The sequence below is a fragment of the Oncorhynchus keta genome, chromosome 35 (assembly GCF_023373465.1).
Source record: "Oncorhynchus keta strain PuntledgeMale-10-30-2019 chromosome 35, Oket_V2, whole genome shotgun sequence".
NCBI classification, from domain to species: domain Eukaryota; kingdom Metazoa; phylum Chordata; class Actinopteri; order Salmoniformes; family Salmonidae; genus Oncorhynchus; species Oncorhynchus keta.
In genome coordinates, this window is record NC_068455.1 from 33,302,792 (window position 1) to 33,320,673 (window position 17,882).

General features: G+C 43.1%; 1 protein-coding gene and 1 long non-coding RNA gene across 4 annotated transcripts in view; one reads left to right on the forward strand and one right to left on the reverse strand.

The window, feature by feature from the left end:
* LOC118368391 (uncharacterized protein KIAA1522 homolog) overlaps positions 1-13,020 on the forward strand; it is a 36,540-nt gene extending 23,520 nt beyond the window's left edge. For 2 of the 3 annotated variants that reach the window (XM_035752450.2, XM_035752451.2), the window contains exons 3-8: positions 7,039-7,176; positions 7,295-7,338; positions 7,477-7,621; positions 7,774-7,875; positions 8,050-11,724; positions 11,835-13,020. In XM_035752450.2, coding sequence (XP_035608343.1) covers positions 7,039-7,176; positions 7,295-7,338; positions 7,477-7,621; positions 7,774-7,875; positions 8,050-11,705 — 4,085 coding nt within the window. In that variant the 3' untranslated portion in view covers positions 11,706-11,724; positions 11,835-13,020. The remainder of the gene's footprint in view (positions 1-7,038; positions 7,177-7,294; positions 7,339-7,476; positions 7,622-7,773; positions 7,876-8,049; positions 11,725-11,834) is intronic. The other variant, XM_035752452.2, reaches the window with a different exon arrangement.
* Positions 13,021-16,113: 3,093 nt separating this feature from the next.
* LOC118369252 (uncharacterized) lies at positions 16,114-17,123 on the reverse strand. Its single transcript, XR_004822529.2, has 2 exons — positions 16,864-17,123; positions 16,114-16,741 (listed from the first exon to the last, which is right to left on the reverse strand). It is a non-coding gene; the product is annotated as an uncharacterized LOC118369252 (long non-coding RNA).
* Between the last annotated feature and the right edge of the window lie 759 nt (positions 17,124-17,882).

The window sequence follows — 17,882 nt, forward strand, 5'->3', positions numbered from 1 at the left end:
AGACGCATGGAAGCCCGCTTGGAGTTTGCCAAAAGGCACCAAAAGACTTTTAGACAATGAGAAATAGGATTCTCTGAACTGATGAAACCAATATTGAACTCTTTTGCCTGAATGCCAAGCATCACACCTGGAGGAAACTTGGCACCATCCCTACTGTGAAGCGTGGTGGCAGCATCATGCTGTGGGGATGTTTTTTAGCGGCAGGAACTGGGAGACTAGTCGGGATCGAGGGAAAGCTGAACGGAGCTAAGTACAGAGATCCTTGAAGAAAATCTGCTCCAGAGCGCTCAGGACCTCACTGGGGCGAAGGTTCACCTTCCAACAGGACAACGACCCTTAGCACACAGCCAAGACAACGCAGGAGTGTCCTTGACTGGCCCAGCCAGAGCCCTGACTTGAACCCAATCGAACATCTCCGGAGAGACCTGAAAATTGCTGTGCAGCGACTCTCCCCATACAACCTGACAGAGCTTGAGTGGATCTGCAGAGAAGAATGGGAGAAACGCCCCAAATACAGGTGTGCCAAGCTTGTAGTGTCATACCCAAGAAGACTTGAGGTTGTAACCTATTTTTACTTTGTCATTATGGGTTATTGCGAGTAGATTGATGGTAAAAAAAAACAATTGAATCAATTTTATAATAAGGCTGTAACAAAAATGTGGAAGAAGTTGTGTGGTCTGAATACTTTCCGAATGCACTGTGTAGCCGCAGAAGCAATGACATATCCTCAGTGTGGTCGTATTTGTGGCTGATTGGGGGTGTGGCTTTCAGTTAGTTATTTTTGGCCACCCATCCATTGAGTGAATTTCATTCCAGTTCATCTGAATGTCATTCCAGTGCACTGCTTGCTCTGAGGGTGTTTAGATAAAAATAGAAATGTCATTTTCTTGTTGTTGCTTAATCTGATTGTGTGGGCCTGGCTCCCTACTTGGCTGGCCCGGGCACTCCCCACCCGTGCTTGGCTGAAGAAGGCTTTTACAGTTTGGGGTTGCGAGGTGGGGGTTTGTTACTACGCCGATAAATGACAATATCCATCTGGACCTTTGCCACTTAGGACATTTGTGTGACTGAACCATCTCAAGGAGAACTGGAGTACCCCTGCTATCCTGCTATAGTCCTACAACATATACATGGCTCCTAGCCTCCCACGCATAAGCCCACTTTCTGTCCCTGACACTAAAACTGAGACTAAATAATATAAAAACGAAATTGATAAAAACATTTCTTACTGAAACTGAATAAAAACACGTAAATCAAGTCTGAAAATTAACTGAAACTAAACAATAAAAAATAACTAAAAACGAATAGAAAATCACAACTATAATAACATTGGTGTGCTCACTAAATTTTACATTTACATTTAAGTCATTTAGCAGACGCTCTTATCCAGAGCGAAGTCTCATTTCTTTTTTACCCTTATTTAACTAGGCAAGTCAGTTAAGAACAAATTCATATTTTCAATGATGGCCTCGGAACAGTGGGTTAACTGCCTGTTCAGAGGCAGAACAACCTTGTCAGCTCGGGGATTTGATCTCGCAACCGTTCGGTTACTAGTCCAACGCTCTAACCAATAGGCTTCCTGCCGCCCCATCAGAACCACCCTGATGACTGCGTTAGATCATGAGTAACAGGCATGAACTCATTCTACTGATTTCTCTCTTTAAATTGAGTCTTATTAGTTGAATAATCATGTCATTGACTTAATTCCTGAAAGACCTAGCAATATACCAATAGTCTGTATTATCAATTACTGATGTGACTGTAATGTAATGGCACATGGCTAAATGCTCAGTATGTGTCAAATGTACAATAATATCACAAAGTCTAAAATCGTATGTTTTTTTGAGACTGTAAACTGATCTTTGTCACGGCATTAATCTACTGGGAATCATGCATATTAGATTGGGTATCGTCACCGAAATTAGTTTGGGGGCTCACATGATTTCAACCCCCCCATAAATCCTGCTGATGTTCTATTAGACTCAAGTGGGGTATTACTGTTATTAATATGAACATAATTATAATAGGTTCAAATAAGTACAGATGACATGACCCCCCCACACACACACACACACACACTATTGTCTATATCTGACTGTTGTATTCATCTTTAAATCTTTCATATTTAAATCTATTTGCTGCACCTACATTTCCTATTTTCCCCTCCTGTACCTGTTGTCCCTACCTACAAAGGTCTCTTATCTATGAATAACAGTGTCATGTTAAACAAAAAAGCTATTGATGGCCCACGTGAGTCGTATTTCGTAAGAAGGTACCATTCATCCTGGTGAGATACCTGTAGCACTGATGTAAAGAGTTATAGCTACTGCGCATGACAATAACATGGCAATGTTTGCTTACTGCATCAGGAAGTAAATCTACCACTTTCCCAGGTGCAGATTGAGGTTTGTGCATCACAGTAGAACACATTTTCAGACATACCCCTCGTGCGAATAAGGAATGCCAATTGTAGATTTGCTAAAGGGATGTGAAGTAATAAGAGATACTAGCCTCTCCACAACATTTGTATCAGCAGTAAATCACAGGGAATTATGTATTCAGTTGATTATTTTAGTCCAGTGAGAGCCCATTGACTGTGTTGGTAGATAAAAGTAATTGGGGAACATGATTTCATTGTGTAACATTATTATATTGTGTAAGGCATAAGTGTTAAGAACATTCTCTCCCAACAGGATCTATCTTGTTTGAATACTGAAACCTTCATGCTGTCTAGCTCCTTTACTCCACCTTGTGGGGAATGTGTGTGGTGAGAATCGGACTTCACGAGGAACTTGTTCTTCAAGGATTCCTATAGATCTCCTCTGTTAAACCACATTAGTTGTCAGAAATGGCACAGTAGCTAGTCAGTATGATTAAATGGTTGCTTCAAGCAGATGAGAGCTTAGACTGTCTAACCACTATTTCCCTTTGTGTGTTTGAGCGATTTGTGTCTGATCCCACCAGCATGGTCAGTGTCATACAACGCTCTGACCAATCCAGGGTCAGCATGTCCACAAACAGAGAGCAGTGGGGATCAGTCGCTCAGGGACATAAGGAAGGGGGTGCTTATTCGAGGGATGGGTAGAATTAGGTTCCTGGGATTAGTGTGAGTTTGCGTTGTCTAGTGATGGAACCACTAGATCTGGGTGGTAATAACAAAAACAAGGGAGATATCTTCTATCTGGATCCACTGAATTATTTTGTCTGTATCGGATGATGATCTACCCTCAAACAAAATGAAACTCTGGAAAAACAAACTCACTGGGATAGTTTTGGACTCCTGTTTACTTTTGAAGGATAAGATCTGTTTTTATACATTTTTGGGGTTTATATTACCATGGTATCTCAAGCTATGGTGGTGCTTTTGACTCTGAATGTTTACTGTCTGGCAGTGCCTTCGCTTTTCAACAGGAAAGGTGAGTTACAGTTTAGGCTAAAGCAATGGACTGAAGTCCTGGATATTCTCAGACAGTTTTCATTTATAATACATACCTTGAATTCCCTTGAAGTTTTATGGCCAAGCAAGTGTTGGCCATAAAACCTTTTCTAGGTCATTTCTAGGGGATAAGGGAAGAGTGGTTAACTGGTTCAATTGATAAGAGTAAGACTGTAAAGGCGACTAGTTCATACCTGTAGTCATGAAATGTGTTAATTGTTAGCTGTTGGTGTGATACAGAGGCATTGCTCTAATGGACCATTCTATTTCATCTCTTCTGATGTTATTTTGTTGAATGTCTATCACTGAGAGCTTGTATTTCCTTACTTTGCTGGGATACTGTCACTGTTTCTGCAAAACACTTAATTCATCAATCATTCTGACTGAATTCAAATCAAATCAAATTTATTTATATAGCCCTTCGTACATCAGCTGATATCTCAAAGTGCTGTACAGAAACCCAGCCTAAAACCCCAAACAGCAAGCAAGCAAGCAATGCAGGTGTAGAAGCACGGTGGCTAGGAAAAACTCCCTAGAAAGGCCAAAACCTAGAGAGGAACCAGGCTATGTGGGGTGACCAGTCCTCTTCTGGCTGTGCCGGGTGGAGATTATAACAGAACATGGCCAAGATGTTCAAATGTTCATAAATGACCAGCATGGTCAAATAATAACAAGGCAGAACAGTTGAAACTGGAGCAGCAGCACAGTCAAGTGGACCGGGGACAGCAAGGAGTCATCATGTTAGGTAGTCCTGGGGCACGGTCCTAGGGCTCAGGTCCTCCGAGAAAGAAAGAAAGAAAGAGAGAATTAGAGAGAGCATATGTGGGGTGGCCCGTCCTTGACAGTTTGTGTGAACTTGTTATTATTAGGAGGATATGGTAAATGTGGTCAACGGTATATTTCCAGAGAAATAAAGAGATGGTGATGGTTATAGCAGTGATCATTGAGAGCACATGGTAGAACAGACTAATTCCAGCATGGTCCTCCTAGCCCAACAGAGCATGTACAGGACGTGGCTACATTTTAAAGCAGCTTTGTTTAACTAAAGATGGCTTAGCACGCGGCCACAGCTGCCCTGCACTTAACATTATCTCGCTGATCCTAGATGCCAGGACTAGAGGTCACCCGATTTAATTGGAATGGCCGATTAATTAGGGCTGATTTCAAGTTTTCATAACAATCGGAAATCGGTATTTTTGGACAGCGATTTGGCCGATGTTTGATTTTTTTTTTTTTTTAAAGATACATTTTACACCTTTATTTAATTAGGCAAGTCAGTTAAGAACACATTCTTATTTTCAATGACTGCCTAGGAACGGTGGGTTAACTGCCTTGTTCAGGGGTAGAACGACAGATTTTTACCTTGTCAGCTCGGGGATTCAATCTCGCAACCTTACAGTTAACTAGTCCAACACTCTAACCACCTGATTACATTGCACTCCACGAGGAGCCTGCCTGTTACGCGAATGCAGTAAGAAGCCAAGGTAAGTTGCTAGCTAGCATTAAACTTATCTTATAAAAAACAATCAATCATAATCACTAGTTATAACTACACATTGTTGATGATATTACTAGTTTATCTAGCGTGTCCTGCATTGCATATAATCGATGCGGTGCGCATTCGCGAAAAAGGACTGTTGCTCCAACGTGTACTTAACCATAAACATCAATGCCTTTCTTAAAATCAATACACAACCATATATTTCTAAACCTGCTTATTTAGTTAATATTGCCTGCTAACATGAATTTCTTTGTCACTTCTCTTGCAACATAGTCAGGGTATATGCAGCAGTTTGGGCCGCCTGGCTCATTGCGAACTGTGTGAAGACTATTTCTTCCTAACAAAGACAGCCAACTTCGCCAAACGGGGGATGATTTAACAAAAGCGCATTTGCGAAAAAAGCACAATCGTTGGACGACTTTACCTAACCATAAACACCAATGCCTTTCTTAAAATCAATACACAGAAGTATATATTTTTTAACCTGCATATTTAGGTTAGCAGGCAATATTAACCAGGTGAAATTGTCTCACTTCTCTTGCGTTCATTGCACGTAGAGTCGGGGTATATGCAACAGTTTGGTCCGCCTGGCTCGTTGCGAACTAATTTGCCAGAATTTTACATAATTATGACATAACATTGAAGGTTGTGCAATGTAACAGGAATATTTAGACTTATGGATGCCACCCGTTAGATAAAATAAGGAACGGTTCGGTATTTCACTGAAAGAATAAATGTCTTGTTCTCGATGATAGTTTCCAGATTCTACCATATTAAATGACCCAAGGCTCGTATTTCTGTGTTATGTTATAATTAAGTCTATGATCTGATAGAGCAGTCTCACTGAGCGATGATAGGCACCAGCAGGCTTGTAAGCATTCATTCGAACAGCAATTTTGTGCGTTTTGCCAGCAGCTCTTCACAATGCTTCAAGCATTGCGCTGTTTATGACTTCAAGTCGGTAGACTCCCGAGATTAGGCTGGTGTAACCGATGTGAAATGGCTAGCTAGTTAGCGGGGTGCGCGCTAATAGCGTTTCAAACGTCATTCGCTCTGAGACTTGGAGTAGTTGTTCCCCTTGTTCTGCATGGGTAACGCTGCTTCGAGGGTGGCTGTTGTCGATGTGTTCCTGGTTCGAGCCCCGGTAGGTGCGAGGAGAGGGATGAAAGCTATACTGTTACACTGGCAATACTAAAGTGCCTATAAGAACATCCAATAGTCAAAGGTATATGCAATACAATGGTATTTGGACTAGAGAGAAATAGTCCTATAATTCCTATAATAACTACAACCTAAAGCTTCTTACCTGGGAATATTGAAGACTCATGTTGAAAGGAACCACCAGTTTTCATATGTTCTCATGTTCTTATCAAGGAATTTAAACTTTAGCTTTCTTACATGGCACATATTGCACTTTCACTTTCTTCTCCAACACTTTGTTTTTGTATTATTTAAATCAAATTGAACATGTTTAATTTATTTGAGGCTTAATTGATTTTATTGATGTCTTGTATTAAGTTAAAATAAGTGTTCATTCAGTATTGTTGTAATGGACTTTATTACAAATAAAATGTAAAAAATTGTCTGATTTAATCGGTATCGGCTTTTTTTGGTCCTCCAATAATCTGTATCAGCGTTGAAAAATTATAATCGGTCGACCTCTAGTCAGGACTGCTGTTCTGGAATGAGTACTACTACTGTTCTCATGATAACCCTATGACACTGCTTCTCTGAATTATATGAGTAGGAATGTTTGTGGAATATACTGGCTGATTATCTCAATGAAGCCTGCTGGGACTTGTGGCTAAAGTAGTTGATGAATACCATTTAAATGTTGAGGACAATTACCCATTCTTTTGGGTTGTTGCATTGTCTTTATTGCACATAGCAGCCATTGTATAGTGAGTTATATAAAGATTGTTTTGGACAGGATTGAATGTTCACATTCAACCTTTGTGAATATAATTAATATCCAATCATTTTGATACAATGTCGTTTTGTCATTGATATTGTGCATTTATTTACACACGCTGTAATGAAAATGCATGCATAGACATACACAGTATGTATGTATATCCACTCACATTCTCTCTCCTCCCAGCAGTCCCAAAGCATGAGGATGGGACTCGCGTCCCTCCACACTTCCAGGAGAATGTGTTCATCGAAGGCAGCCGGCCTAAGTACCTGGAGGACCTGCACACTGAGGCCCTAGAGGGACTCAAACTGCAGCAGCAGGAAGGTACTGAAAATCCCTCCAAATACTGACGCCAACTCCATCACCTACCCCTGATTAGATGAACTAATTAAGTACATTTAATGTGGCTGTTCTTTTTGAAAAATGTTTACCTTTATTTCAGAAACCAATAATTGGGTGGATTACCAGGATGACCAAAGCGTCACAGTAAGTTTCCCATTCTAAATTTTAATCACGGTGCTACATCAAATCACTAGACATTATCCTGTTACAAGTTCACACCAAACCTGCTATAATTAAGCGTATACTAATGGTTTACTGTTGAACTTTCTGGGATTCCTATAGTCGACCCGGCTGCCAGACGACACTGAGAGTGACAGTGAGAGGAGAGGCTATCTGTCAGACAGCACCATAGCAGACACAGCGTCACAGGTCTCAACACGCTCCACTGTCTCCACACGGTCCTCACGGTCAGGACTGACCCGCCAAGGTAACCTGACATGACCATAGCCAGAGAATGATAAATACTGGAACCACTGTAAAACCTTGTCCAACCAGTGATTGTTTGATTGTATGGAGTGAAAGTGCCGGTTGGTAATTTTGATCTAATATTTCTCTCCTGCTTTTTGTTTCCTTCCCCAGCATCAACCTTCAGGCCCCTGAAGCCAGAGAAGGCCAAGGCCAGGAGGAGACATAGGAGAACCACAGTTATGGGGATACCACATCACGTCCAGAGGGAACTGGGTATGCTACTCATTATTTATGCTTTAAGTGGATTGAAATGTGTCAGTATAGGCCATTGTGAAGATGCCTGTGGATACTTGCACCCTTAACACAAGCACATACTTTTCTATTGGCTTGTGTAGCTGTATATGCTGTATATGAACCTATCCTGATTTGTTCTGTTCCTCACTTAAGGGTTGGACAGAGCCTCATGGGCAGGTCGTCAGGTTATAGATGAGGGTGGGCTCCCTAACGGTGAGAGTCTGGACTTCTCCACCATCGATGGGCCTCACCTGGCTGGTTCCCAGGAGGGGGTGAGGAAGTACCTCCAGTCCGTAGAAGGCCTGCAGCCTGTCTGTGAGGACCAGATCCAGAAGGTCCCCTCCCGGGCCGGACACAGGGATGACCTGGCTCTCCTCCAGCACATGGGCCCCCAGCTGTCCGACCTGAATCGGCCCAAGTCCCTGGCTGTCCCCTGGATGACCACAACCTCTAGCCTGCTTCAGCTGCACCCCAGCCCTGTCATGTCCATGTCCCCCCAGGCCACCTACATGTCTAAGATCATCCCAAATGCTGTGCTGCTACCCTCCATAGACGTGGTGGAGATCACCCGGAACCGTAGTCGGAGCAGCGTTCGTACTGTCAGTAAGAGCAGCCTGCTGCTGGCCAGCCCTGCCTCCTCCCGTGCCTCCTCCCGTGCCTCCTCCCGTGCCTCCTCCCGTGCCTCCTCCCGCGCCTCCTCCCACGCCTCTACCATGTCCTCCGCCTCCCGCTACAACCCACCACACTTCTCTGACAGCTCTGGATGGAGCCACTCTGAGTCCTCTGAGACCCTGGTGTCTGACTCTTCCACAATCTCCTCCAACAGCACCACCAGACAGGGGGGCTCACAGGGGGGGGGTGGGGAGGGTTCATCCAGGGAGACAACCCTGGACAGCAAGAGTATCCACTCCTCTGTCAGTAAGGCCTCCAGGACCTCCGCCACCAACGGCAAAGGGAAAGCCAGAGGGGATGATGGCAAACAGCAGGGGCCCTTCGCCCGGAGCATGTCTGTGATGAAGTCCAAGAGGGCACCGGCCCCACCCAGCCGCTCCTACTCCCTACACAAGGACAACATGAAGAGGCACTCGCAAGACCTGATTAACAGCATGGTTACTGCCCCTCCCCGAAGCAGCCCATTCCAGGGAGGGGAGGTTAAGGCTTTCAGTGCTGGGGAAAGTAACAACAGTAGCCCTGGCTACACAGCAGACACCAGCTCTCTAGATGAGTCTTCAGACTCTGTGACAGCCAGCCCCTTCAACACCCCACAGCAGGCAGCCAGGGAGAAGGTGAGGAACGATCAGCCAGGCTCCACAGGCTCCTCTCCCCAGAAACAGACCCCCCAGGAAAATGGCCTGAAGAATGTCTCTCCCTCCAGCGGCTACTCCAGCCACGGTGGCACGCCCACCCTCCTTTCCAAACAGACCCTTAACCCATCTCCAGGAAAAAAAAGAGGCATCCGAGCAATCATCTTCCCAATGGCACCATCGCCGGCAGCTTCAGCCCCATCACTTGTCATTCAGCCCCAGGCCTCTGACAGCAGCAAGACGCCTGAGCCAGACGACACTGTAACTCCCTCACCTTCAGTCATGTCACTCAGAGAGCCGTTCAACATCCCGCCCCCACCCAAGGTGTCTGCCCCCACTCCTCCTCCCCCGGAGGTATGGGCACACAACAAGCGCACCTTTGAACTGCTACTAGGTCCCCCGGCCCCCAACAACACGGATACGGTGGTGCGAAAGAACCCAAAGGATCGACGACAGCAGAGGCAGTCGCCTTCCACATCAAGAGAGGGTTATGTTAAGAACGTGTCACCTGAGAGGAGAGATGAGGCAGGAGGTGTGTTGGAGGGGGTCACTGAGCCTCGAGCTAAAGAGCAGACAGGTCCAGCAGACCAGGAAAGGGTACTGTCTTCCATTGTGGAGACTAGTAATCCAGCAGCACATACGTTTGAGTCAGGAAAAGGTCAGGAGAGTGAAGTAGTACAGAAGGTTGAAGAGAGGGCCCAAAAAAGTCAGTTGGGAGTTGAAGAGAAGGTGCAGGGAAGTCAGTTGGTGGTTGAAGAGAAGGTGCAGGGAAGTCAGTTGGGAGTTGAAGAGAAGGTGCAGGGAAGTCAGTTGGGGGTTGAAGAGAAGGTGCAGGGAAGTCAGTTGGTGGTTGAAGAGAAGGTGGAGGGAAGTCAGTTGGTGGTTGAACCAGAGAGGGTCATTGTAAATCAGTTGATAGGTAAACTAGAGAAGGTCCAGACAAGTAATTTGGTAAATGGAAAATCAGTGAACGCCGCAGTAGCTCCAGTAAAGGGCCTAGGAAAAGTAAAGACAGAAATACAGACTACTACTCCTGCTGCAGCCAAAAAGACTGAATTCCAACCTAAAATGGATACGTCTTTGATAAGCCCTGCTCTAGCACACATCTCCCCATCTCCGTCTCCTCCCCCAGCACACTATCCTCCCCTTCCCCCTTCCAAACAGACCCCACCTGTGCCCCCCTCAGACTCTATGCCTGCTCCAGAGCCGCCACTAGTCTCCACCACTGGGGAATCCTCCTGGCCCCCTCCGCCTTCTCCCATGGACTTGGCCACCCTTGGCAATGAGCTTGACCTGCCCATTCCCCCACCACCAAGGGTAGTTATGACAGAACTTGTGCCCCCTGTTTCATCTGTACTACAGGGAATCCCACCTCCACCCCAGGGTATCCCACCTCCACCTCCCAAAGAAGCCCCAACTCCACCAAAAGCTAAATTTGGTCCTCCCTCCTACATCCCTCCACCTCCCCAAAGTATTCCACCCCCACCTCCACTGGAAAACACACAGCAGCACAGTCCAGTGACCACAGAGGGACAGAACCAAGAGAAGTCCCTCAGCAAGAGCTCTTTCTCTCCCACTCCCCCAGAGGAGAGCTCCACTCCCGTGGTAACCCCCACCCTTCTGCAGACGGTCAAGCTGAGGTCTGTCAATAATGGTGATCAGGATCAGGAAAAGGACCAGGGACAGGACTGGACAGGAGTCACTTTGAGGGCCAAAAAAAACAGTAACGGTGAGGCTCCCCAGAAGCCTATTCGAAGGTCTCTGTTCATGACATCTCCCCCTCCTACTGTCACATCCCCAACTACGACTGTTATCTCACAATCTCCCATAGCCCAACCCCCAGAGGCAGCCCCAGCCACAGAGGACACCCCACAGGCAGACCCAGAGCCTGCCACATTCCCAGAGGCAACCTCAGCCCCAGAGGTAGCCACAGCCTCAGCTCCAGAAGGAGCCACAACCCCAGAGGCAGCTTCAGAAACGCCTCCAGCCACAGTCCCAGCTGAGGCCCTAGAGGTAGCCACAGCATTAGCTGAAGCCCCAGCCAAGCCCCAGCCCAGCATACTTAATTTACCCTTAAAGTCATCCATTGTCACCTCTCCTACGAGGAAGTCACCACCTGCCTCAGCCACCACCCCCTCCATGAGGATGCAGGAGGCCATCCGCTTGAGGACAGCATCCAGAAGTAAAGAGGGGCCTCCCTCTCGTCTCAGTCTGCACTCTCCAACAAGTCTTAAGTCTCCCTCCTCCACCGCCAGTTTCATCTTTGCCAAGAGCACAAAGAAGATTGTCATAGAGACCCCCTCATCCCCTGAGGCCCAGGCCAATCTCACAAAGAACCTGATAGCTGAGCTTTCATCTATGTCCAATCCAGCCAAGTCCATTGAAATACAGAAGGTGATGGTCAAGGTGCCTCCACCTGTGTCAAGGAAACCCAAGCCTAAGGTCAAAGAGACAGAGCCCAATGTGGAGACTGAGCAAGTGCAAACTGCGGGTCAGGAAGCATAGCCAGCAGACAGCACTGAGGGTAAGGGATCTGTGATTGTGACACAACCATACTTGCCTAATTTGTTACAGCTATTGTCCATTTGCACTGCTTGTTGATCTGATCTGACTGATCTTTCTCTCCTGTCAAAGGCTCCAAGCGGGACAGTAGTGCCACCATTATCCTCCATATGAGCAACACTGCCACTAAGCAAGGATTAATCATTCACAAAGACAGACTTTTATCTGTACATTGAGAAGACACCATATGTCAAGCGCAATATGCAAGAGGGAGAGAGGTGGATAAAAAAAAAAAGAAGTGAGCGGATGATGCAATCAGAGCCTTCTGAAGACAGGGCAACTCGACATAACTACATGTAACCCTCTCACATAAGAGCTCTGAGTTTGAAATCCTTTGAGTGCATGTTAAAATGGTGTTGGCCTTTAATTTTTCTAATACTCTTGTTGTATTTTGGGGCATTTTTCTTTGGCAGAGGGACTTCTTACTGGTCTGATTTAATAATGGAGAGTCAGTCACAGTGCATGCTGGTCTAGGTTGCCCTCTCGTGTCAACTATGGAATGTCACAGCTACTGCTGTTGGGTACTGCAAAAACTTGTCTGGATTATATACCACAATGTTGAATTTTTTATATATTCGTTATAAGATAATGCACAATTAGAATGTGTTGAGTTCTTATTTCATCCATGTTTGTTGTAATAAAATAATTGACCTAAATTATTTGTCCTGTAGACATCTTCCCATTAGATTTTGTGGGAAATATGATGTTATTTTATGTTTTCTATGTCAATATGTGGCAATCTTTCCTGATGTCGTCATATTTAATTTTCTCCTTAGCTACTAAAATGCTATAAGCAGAGCTGGGTGATACCACTAGTTCTAGAATGAGAATCATATTCATGATGAGAATCCCAATTTTCATGGTCATGTTTTTTTTTCTTTTGTTGGTATGAATGTACAGACCTTTACAGGAATCTCACCCTGCGTGTAAATCAAATCTCACAGGTTTAATCTGATGCACAGTTTATGAATTTAACTGGTCATTTAAAGACTATTGGGGCAAATCTTTGTCTTGCTTTTAGTTATATCCTGCACATTTTGATACATTTCCTTTCAACCAGATGGGAGCTATATTATACATTGCATTTATGTTACTCATTTGTACAGAATTTGGGATATTTCTCAACAATGAAACATCTGCTTTGAAAGTACATATTATTCAGTGATTTCAATGATTGTAGAAAAGTAATCTGACAAATTATTATGTATAGTTTCATTTATTTCAAGGTAACAGAATAAATGTATATCTTCACAATGAATTCATTTAGCCATTTCATTATTTCTACCTTGTTTCTGAAACCTTTTGAGAAATCTTCCATCAATGTTTTGTGAGTCAATTAGTCAACCCTGTTCCCAGGTTTCCACCTTTTGTGTCTTATCAGGATGTCTTGAAACCTCCCATGTTCACACACGTCTGGGTTTTCAGTATCCATCTTAGACACATTTTTTATGTTGAATTACAGTCCAAACTAAGACTATATAAAATAGATTTTGACTGTATACAGTGAGCTCCAAAAGTTTTGGAACAGTGACATTTTTGTTTTGGCTCTGTACTCCAGCACTTTGGTTTTTAAATGATACCATGACTATTTACAGACTGTCAGCTTTAATTTGAGGGTATTTAAATCCATATCGGGTGAACCATTTAGGAAATACAGCACTTTTTGTAGATAGTTCGCCCCATTTTAGGGGACCAAATGTGGATGCTACCATGATTTACAGATAATCCTGAATTAATAATGAGTGAGAAAGTTAGAGACATAAATATCATACCCCCCTCAAAAACAAAATGCTAACCTCCCTTGTTATTGTAATGAGAGGCTAGCATGTCTTGGGTGTATGATATTTGTGCATCTAACTTAATCATTATTCACGATTCATTCAGGACTATCCGTAATTATGTTAGCATCCACATTAATGTAGAGGTGTTTAGAAACATTCTATTCTTATTTACAATAAAAGTGACTCCAAAATGACAGTACATTATTTACCATTTCTATTGGGCACAAAATGATCTGAAACAAAAACAAAAGAAACCGCAAATGCATTCAAGTTTGTAGAGTCACAAGCTTGACGTAAATCATTGCGTGCTAGGAATATGGGACCAAATATTAAACGTTTGACTCTTTCAATACACAATGTGCCTTCAGAAAGTATTCACACCCCTTGACTTTTTCCAAGTTCTGTTGTGTTATAGCCTCAATTTAAAATGGATTATTGGATTTTGTCACTGGCCTACACACAATACCCTATAATGTCAAAGTGGAATTAAGTTTTTCGAAATGTTTAATAAAAATGAAAAGCTGAAATGTCTTGAGTCAATAAGTATTCAATGCCTTTGTTATGGCAAGCCTAATTAAGTTCAGGAGTGAAAATGTGCTTACAAAGTCACAGTAGGTTTCATGGACTCCCTCTGTGTGATATAATAGTGTTTATCCTGATTTTTTTTGACTACCTCATCTCTGTAACCCAGACATACAATTATCTGTAAGATCCCTCAGTCGAGCAGTGAACTTCAAACACAGATTCAACTACAAAGACAAAGGTTTCCCAATGTCTCACAAAGAAGGGCAGCTATTGGTAGATGGGTAAACATTTTAAAAATCAGACATTGACTATCCCTTTGAGCACGATGAAGTTATTAATTAGACTTTGGATAGTGTATCAATACACCCAGTCATTATAAAGAAACAGGTGTCCTTCCGAACTCAGTTGCTGGAGAGGAAGGAAACCACTTAGGGATTTCCCCCTGAGGCAAATGGTGACTTTAAAACAGTAATAGAGTTGAATGGCTGCGATAGGAGAACGCTGAGGATGAATCAACAACATTGTATTTACTCCACAATACTAGCTTAATTGACAGAGTGAAAATAAGGAAGCCTGTACAAAATACAAATATTCAAAAACATGCATCCTTTTTGCTGTAAGGTACTAAAGTAATACTGCAAAAAAGTTGCAAAGCAATTCACTTTTTGTCCTGAATACAAAGTGTTATGCTCGGGACAAATCCAATATGACAAATTACTGAGTACCACTCAATATTTTCAAGCATAGGGTTGGCTGCACCATGTTATGGGTTATGGGTGCTTGTAATCTCTAAGGACTGGAGAGTTTTTCAGGATAAAAAAACAAAAACGGAATAGAGCTAAGCACAGGAAAAATCCTAGAGGAAAACCTGGTTCAGTCTGCTTTCCACCAGACACTGGGAGATGAATTCACATTTCAGCCGGACAATAACCTGAAACACAAGGTCAAATCTACACGGGAGTTTCTTACCAAGAAGACAGTGAATGTTACTGAGTGATCGGGTTACAGTGTTGATTTAAATCTACCTGAGAATATATGGCAAGACGTGAAGTACAGAGCCAAAACAACAACAAAAATGTGTATAGCTGAATCCACGAATTTGAAGAGGTGTCCACATACGTTTGTATATATAGTGTATCACCACGTGGCTCCAAGTTTACTTTGATATAATGGTAATTATATCAACATTTTTGCATAAAGGAGTTTCCACGGACATTTCTCGCATAATTAATTTTACTCACAAAAAAGATTCCACTATGTGGAACAACCAAATTGTCTGTCGGCATTTATAAAATTGTACCGGTAAATCCTGTTTCCATCAGCCCGGTCATTACTTTTTTAATGCTTCATCTGCAAGAAATGGTTGGATGGAAACTTGGTTACTGTCCCAATGCTTTTGGAGATCACTGTACGTATACAATGTATATTTTAGTATTGATATTATTTTGAGTTTATATAATACATTATTTATATTGGAATTTCAAATGTTTTTGTCACCTGGGTAATGGGTCAAACAATATGTTACCTTTGTAGAGGATTCTTTTTAGATCAACTCCTATCAGAGGATGTGTCTGACAGTTTGTACAACTCTAATACTCATACATGAAAGTGTATGTCTGCAAAGGGAATCCTTGAGGAATAATGGATTGCATTTATGTGAGCGGCTGGATCTGTCTATTGCCTTTATATGATCAAAACATAATGTGTGGATCCTTATTTACAATGGTGATATGCAGGCCATACTTTAGAAGATACTAAAAATAACTACTGCCTTGTGCCTCGAAATGGAGTGTCAGGAATATTATGGAAAACAACGTATTGGGAACGTCCTTGCTTCACTGACGTTGTGCGTCATCGGGCACGTCGCGCCTCTGTGAGGAGCCAGGGCTAGGTGGAGTAACAAAGGGTGAATAGTAGATCAGTAGGTGTTTCATTCCTCTATATATACAAAACATTCCTCATTGAAGGACTTACTTGATTTTGTACTATTGCTGGCTGAATACAGTAAACTCTGCCATGAGCTGGAAATCCTGGTTCACTCAAAGTTATTTAAAAAAAGCTTTATTACATTTAGTTTTACAGGAACAGTGCACATAACCAATAATTGGGGGTGCTAAGAAAATAGTTCATGACTTCAGAGTTATAAGGAAGTTGTCGTTTTTTCAATAAAAGCAGAAATGGCACACAGCACATTCGATATAAATGTAGTTTTTAATTGAATTTGGCCAAAGAATATTCAACAAAATAGCTATAAACCTAATACGTGTAAAGGTGATATACATCAGCATCTGACAGCGCCCATGCACTGAAGTCTTTCAGCAATAACAACACAATACATCCAAAATGCGACAACAACAAGAAGTGCATTTATTCCATATGCATAATCAGACAACTGTGCATTGGTAATAATGTTTCGGATGAAATGGCTATCACAACGTCCAAAATGAAATTAATAATATCCAAAGCGCAGCCACAACGAGAAGTGCAATGCATTTAGCCTACGCCTATTAACTGTGCACACACTTGTAAAACGAACTGGCTATCACAATCTTAGTGATTCTATTTATATTACAAAAATACATGAAGGCCGACAAAACGCATGCGTCTTCTTGTTCCATCCAGATCCAGATCAGCGTGATTGAATCATGATCCCGCCACCGGACAGGCGCGGCTCTGGCAAATTCATAATAATAGATGTGGCTAGGACAGGCGCACAATATACAGAATTTCCCAACTTAATACCACATAATAATTTATCCTATGGCATATTTATAATAAATGAATCAGTTACTCACCAAGTGTTGTTTTATAGAAGGATGATGCGTCTGTTGTTGTGGTTCAGTGCAAACGAGCCTATAATTTTCTGGACATCCATGGCCTTTGTTCTTTCTGCGTGTATGGACAGGCAGGCAAGGTTGCTGAGTGAAGGGTCTGCCATTCTGTTTCTCAGGTAGGTTTTTACATGCCGCATGCAGGGAAAACTGCGCTCACATGACACGGAGGTTACTGACAGTGTGACAGATACGTGTGACAACAAAATCTCCCGCTGGCTTCACGTTTCATGTGTGATTCACAGTCCACCAAAACAAGATTGAGACGGTGTGCGTGGCAATGAATGTAGATTGCCTGAGGGACCTCTTCTCTGACTTTCTCCTGGGCCCCGTTGTGAACGCCGAATATGACAGCGCAGTGTGATCAATGTTACATTTACTAAGAGTCTCTTTGATCGTAGCGAAAAGCCACTCGGGATGTAATCCATCAACTGGAGTGAAATGAAGAAATTCCTGAGGTCCTTACTCTCATCTACCATCAATGCAAATAGCTTAGCATCTTGTATTTCACCACTTATCTGATCCCTACTCGTATTTGCCATAATGTCTAGTATTTCATTCTGTATATTATGATGCGTGTACTTAGCATTTCTAGGATTTTCTGATATTTTCTGTGCAACTGTTTTTTCGAGTTTGCCTATGACCTGTAAAAGGTCAAGGCAGTTTCCCTGGTTGACAGCCGTGTCGTTTTCTATGTCTCCTCTCTGTTAAAGTCTCTGGTATACAGTGTAACGCTAAGTCTCCTCTCTGTGAAAGTCCCTGGTATGCAGTGTAACGCTAAATCTCCTCTCTGTTAAAGTCCCTGGTATGCAGTGTAACGCTAAGTCTCCTCTCTGTGAAAGTCCCTGGTATGCAGTGTAACGCTAAGTCTCCTCTCTGTGAAAGTCCCTGGTATGCAGTGTAACGCTAAGTCTCCTCTCTGTGAAAGTCCCTGGTATGCAGTGTAACGCTAAGTCTCCTCTCTGTGAAAGTCCCTGGTATGC